Source organism: Condylura cristata, unplaced genomic scaffold, assembly GCF_000260355.1.
Source record: "Condylura cristata isolate star-nosed mole 26May11 unplaced genomic scaffold, ConCri1.0 scaffold00023, whole genome shotgun sequence".
Lineage (NCBI taxonomy): Eukaryota > Metazoa > Chordata > Mammalia > Eulipotyphla > Talpidae > Condylura > Condylura cristata.
This window is the reverse complement of record NW_004567124.1, coordinates 24,739,499-24,745,158: the sequence shown is the minus strand read 5'-3', so window position 1 is coordinate 24,745,158 and position 5,660 is coordinate 24,739,499. Positions and strand designations below refer to the sequence as shown.

General features: G+C 39.9%; 1 protein-coding gene across 1 annotated transcript in view; it reads right to left on the bottom strand.

The window, feature by feature from the left end:
- Window positions 1-3,325: 3,325 nt before the first annotated feature.
- ZNF106 (zinc finger protein 106) overlaps window positions 3,326-5,660 on the bottom strand; it is a 59,406-nt gene continuing 57,071 nt past the window's right edge. The window contains exons 21-22 of the mRNA XM_012728541.1: window positions 4,843-5,001; window positions 3,326-4,116 (exon numbers count right to left, since the gene is read on the bottom strand). Of these exons, the coding sequence (XP_012583995.1) occupies window positions 4,060-4,116; window positions 4,843-5,001 (216 nt within the window). The 3' untranslated portion in view covers window positions 3,326-4,059. The remainder of the gene's footprint in view (window positions 4,117-4,842; window positions 5,002-5,660) is intronic.

The following is a 5,660-nucleotide window of genomic DNA, read 5'->3' as shown; positions in this document are numbered from 1 at the left end:
AAAAAAAAAAGCTGATCTAAATAAAGGCATGTGTCTGGCCAGCTGGCTGTTTTTCTCATGTTGGTTTTCTCATGTTCAGAAAATTGCCACAGCAGGGATAAATGGCGTCCAGTCCTAGCCTCACATATCACCTACAGAGCCCCAGTTTCAGGACAACACAGTGGAAAACACACACACACACACATAGAACAACAAAAACCCTACATCATTCATGCCTACTGCTATTTCTTGAGTATAGTAATTATTTAGTAATTATGACTTTTCAAGATGTACAAGGAAAGGAGAATAGCTGTTGATGTATAGAAAAAAATAGCAAGGAGAAGGTATAGGGTGTCCTATAACTTGAGGGACAGCTACCAGTGTATTAAAAAAGCAGAGATCTACTATTAATTAACTTGCTGTTTAGCCTGGGACAAATCCTTAAATGTAGCTGTTTGTCACATTTATCATCTAGACCATGGTCTATGGCTTATTCGTAGCCATCTTCCGTGTCCCACTCAATTTCCTTCTTGCCTCCCATACAACGTAGAAAAGAAAAAATTGGCTATGAATATGCAGACAAGGTGACAAAAGCAAATAGCCAATTAGTAAAAGTACTTTATTGTCCTCTTGTATTTGTTTTATATCTTGCTTTACAAAGTTATGAAGTTCACAGCTTTATACCAAAATGTAAGAAGACTAGGCTATTTGCTTAGAAATATTTTGCAGTCAGGTGTCCATCTGATTTCATTCTTCTAATCCACATTCAATACAAAAAAAGTATCAGATACCAAGGGTGCTGGAGCAGCTCTAGGGTATTTCTCTGAAGCAGGCAAAAAATCTTTAACAACCTCTCCTTTTATGCCCTCTCACTCCCCAGTTTTATAGAGATACTACCTTAATTTTGGAGCAAATCTGAGAAACTAGTCTTAATGAGACCCAACTGGCTACATACTTGGGAGTTGGAGGTGAGGTTAGAGGTCACTGTCTGATAGCAGGTTTGGTTTACATCAGGATTTCATACACTCTTGCATATGGAAGTTGGTAAAATTCAAAACACTTCTACAGTGACTTCCATTAGACAGCCTTTCTGAAACCCTGAGGATTCTGATGACTTGAGGCAGGGATTTTATCAGTGTGGCAGGTATGGACTTCATAACAGTTCTAGGAGCTCTCTTAGGTAAAAGGAACAAAATTTATAAGCATCTATAAACTGCAGTCATTTGAGCAAACCAAGGTGCACACTGTTCGAATCCCACAATATACTTCAACCAGCCCTTCACAATAAATTCTCTTCCATAAAATGTACCATACTATTCAACTAAGTGTTGTACACCTACTCCCACCAAATCATCCACATACGCTGTCACTAAAGCTGTCCACTGCATAACCTATTATCCCCCCTCCCCCAAGAAAAACCAGAAATCAACCTTTCATTAGGCAAATAATCACTTAAACAGCAACATTGTCCATAAATTATAGGAAGGTCAGGAACTTAACACTCAGCTGCTAATGCTTCTGAGGCAGAAAGATATTACCCCACAAAAGCAGAAATGTAGCAGCAATGATGTTCTCTCAAATTCAAGTAACATCAGGTCAAGAAAATCCTTTGCTTTTAGAGTTTTGTTTGCATTGGGTTTAATTGTTTTATAGCTGAGTAGAGGAATATGTCCAAAGACATTCTGAACCCGATTAAAAACTCTAAGATAAAATTTGACTGAGTTTATCAGAACAAACTGCTATTAAAAAACACTAGCACATGCACACAAAGGAATTTATGCGGTGGTTTTCTTGGCTTCCAGTCATTAGAAGTAGGCAGGGGCAATTAAAAATAACATTCTAAAAACAGCCTCTAACTACTTATAGGAAATGAGTTTTTTGTCAGGTTATGTAACAGTTTCCTTCCTTCATTACATGTTAAATACCAGAGTCGATGCAAATCCCTGAGCCATAACTCAGAGATTCTCTGACGAGAGACAGGGGTCGAATCAGTCAATACATTTACAGAAGACAAAAAATAGCCCAAGTTCTGCATGACTTTCATGATACATAAAAGTAATGACATACAACCATAAGCAGTTGGAACGCTTACAGTGCCTTTATTTCTAAACAGAGGACTGTAACAGTGCATCCAGGGTCACACACCAACCTGATGTTAGATGAATTTTACACATTTTGAAACAAAGACCATACTGTCGCTGCTTCAAAGAAAATTAATATGAAGTGAGGAAAAGTATTACAAGTGTAGGTGCCTGTGTGTATATACATGTACGATGAATCTTCACACATGTACACACAAGGCAGACCTACCGGACAACCAGAGTTGACCCGGAGCGGTTCTTACTGGCTCCATCTGGCGGTACTTTGAAAAGTTCCCCGAGAGTGCCCCACACCTCACATGCCCTGTCCTGCGGTGCAAGATCCCACCGCTCTCATACCTCAGCGCTGTCCTCAGGCAGGACAGAAAGGCACCCAAGCAAAGGCACAGGCCAAACCTCCCCCGCACACTACCCAGTCAGCATGGCACCGTGGCTTCACTGCACCCAGAGAAACCCAGGCTCAGCAATAGATGCGCATGCTCTTCCTGGGAACATTACGACTTCCAAAATCACAGAACTTCTCTGGTCACCCTTCCAGGGGAGGTGGGAGAGAGATGGGAGAACTCTTCCCGTCCCATCCAGAAACAGAACAAATACTCTTTATGCGACAGGACTGTCTGTTCTCACTCAAGTAATCACATAAATCTCAGTAATGTGGTTAAAGAACTAGATTAGCTCTTAACATTTTGTTGACTCAAGGAAGAACCACTGGAAAAAAGTGGTTCCTGGGAAAAAAGTACACATCCTGAGTCTGGCACACAACTTCACAGGGTTGCACATCATCATGCAATCTCTCCACAGCCGGAGCGTGTAGTGTAGCATTCACTCTTCTTCCTTCTTTTATCTCTCTACAGAAACTTTCACAGTTTTGAGAATCCAGAATAAAAGACCAGGATACAACATCATAGTGTCTCCTATGAGTCCAGAGAAAATGAGGGAAAAAAAAATCTAAGGTTTTGTTAATTTGCCTGCTCTCAATGACAAATAGAGTATCTTCACTAAACTTCTGTTCTTTCCCAGCTAGTGGGGAAAAAAAGGCAAAACCTCATTGCTAGAAATCAGTTTCTAAGAGGCCTGCCTGAGGTCCTAAACTCTGTTTCCTGCCTCCCCTATCTCGGAGGCTACAGGTGGATGGAAGGAAACCTGGAAGCCCAGAGGAAGTACTTCATGGCTGCCACCCATTTAGCACTGCTAGATACTAGGACAGAGGGACTGGCAATGGAGCAAGCTAGAAGCTTTCAAGCAGGCTTGTAGAGTCAGAAACTGGAAATGGAGATAAAGGTCACACCTCCAGCTTAAACACACTGACAATACCTACAGCAGTGAGTATGCAGTCTAAAGGCAAAATTCCAGGTAAGCCTTAACTGTGCACTGCCACGAATATGCACTCTATCAAGACCTGCATTTAAGCCAGCTCTGTCCATCTACAAGCAGGAGAATCTTGAAACACACTGAACATAAATGTTAAGAAAGAAAACTATTTGCTTTCAACTCAAATGCAGTTACTACAACTAGAAAAATTAGAGCTGATCCTAGAAGTCTAGCATTTGAACAAACTTGCACTTAACAGCCTGACTACAGGTTTAAATCATCATAAAGAACATCAACTAAAAATCACAAACTGAAATTAAAAAAATATATATGATCAAGCCCAAGCTGGGTAACCAACTGTAGTCTGTATCTTTAATAAACATCTGGAGAACATTAGTAGCATAAATTACTATATGCCATGCCATTCCAGAGGAGGATGGTTCTTTAAAATCTGTTTAAATCTGACAAATGTCCAGCAAGAACTTAAAGTATAACATATCACCCCACAGAGCCGCCCAGACTTATGCTAATGGTAAGCCGGGCTGGTAACCAACCACGTTCTCCTTCCCTTCCTTCCCTGCTTCCCTGTGGAAGGAGAGTGTGGCCTGTGTGAGGGGCCAATGTGATATTAGTTGCATTAATGACTTCCCATCATGGGAGGCAAAAAACTTCATGAATCAATTTTGCTGTCATCTTCAGCATGCCGTTCAATGTGTCCTGCAGCATCCTGGGAATAAAGGGGAAAGGGCCTGTGAGAGAACAGTTGACAACAGAGTTAAGACAAAGTCAAAGCAAAGGGGGCCTCCCTGGTGGCCTACGGGTTAAGTCTCGGCGGGTTAAGTCTGCACTCACTGCTATGGCCTGAATTTGATCCCAGGCCAGGTTGCTAATCCACATATGGCTCAGCAGACCTCTCCTGTCTCCCCTGCTGCTCCCCTCAGCAATGTGTTTATTTTAGTAGATCTGCCTGTCCTGCTCCCAACTATGTCTCTGGTGAATCTTCTCAACCCTGGCACCTCTGGTCTATACCCCACTTCTTCTCTGCATAAATAATAAATAAATTTAAACAAAAACAAAGTCAAAGTCAAGGAGAGTTTCATGGGCACATTCTAAATCCATACACAAAGGTAGTTAAGGGCCCTGCTCTTTGTTAATTTGCTAATAGAACTATGTAATTAATCTTGAGTTCTTGTCTTTGCAAGAACACTGTAACAGGCTCTAGACTCAGTTACTGGTTTTGAAGCATTTGTAAATTTTCTTTACTCTTTATCAAACAACCTAATTTTTCACTTGAAACCTCTTTAAGCTACCCCCAAATCTTTGAATAATTAATAAAAAGAAAAACCCTTAAACTCTCTTTATTGCAGTCCTGAACATTCTAAGAAATAAAGTTTCTCTTCCTGGCCCTGAGCAGTCAAATGATCCCAGATTAACCTGAGTCCCACTGATGTACCTGCTTGGATCCTTTTCTAGCAGTGAAAAAAGCATCACAGTTTTTCCAACGACATTTCAGAGTTTGAAAGTTTGGATTCGTATGGTCAGTCAGCAAATGTTGTTTTAAATGATCTACAACCCCAAATATCAGAGAGCAACCATGCCACTGCATAGAAACAGAAAGAACATTGAAAAGAGTACAGGGAATATGCAATCAGAACACTCCTCACTTGTTCCCCAGAAGCACAGTAGAAGTCCCTTATTTTTTAATTTACTGTTTGGCCAGAAAATATAATAAAGCAAGAGGCTACCAAATTAATGGCTACTACGAAAGTTGCCGCTACATTGTTAGAAAAGGAAGATGTCAGTGCACATTAAATTCTATTTAAACCATATTTATTCTTTATCTTAGACCATTTATTTTAAAAGGCAAAGAGCCTTTTAAGCAATATTGAAAGGTTTGTTTTTAACAATTTTTTATTGGGGTATCACTGGTTGACAACACTGTATGACTGACTTAGAAGTACAGGATTACAGGTCTTGATTTGTACATTTGAAAATAAAAATATCTGATAAGGAAAACTACACTGTGGAAATACTTGTCAAAAATTGTGTTTGCAGCAGGAGCCTGACTTTACTCAGTCTTTATCATGTGTATCCTAAAAACTACCAACGTTTTTTTTACTGTAAATATTCTCATAAATGTGGTTCAGTTTCACTTATTAGACAGGATAAAAGTGTTGCCTTGGCTTTCTCCTACAGAGATTCTAATTCAATTCTAATGCGCTTATTTCAAAATAGCAATGTAAATTTAATTTTCCCTTGGTCAGTACTATC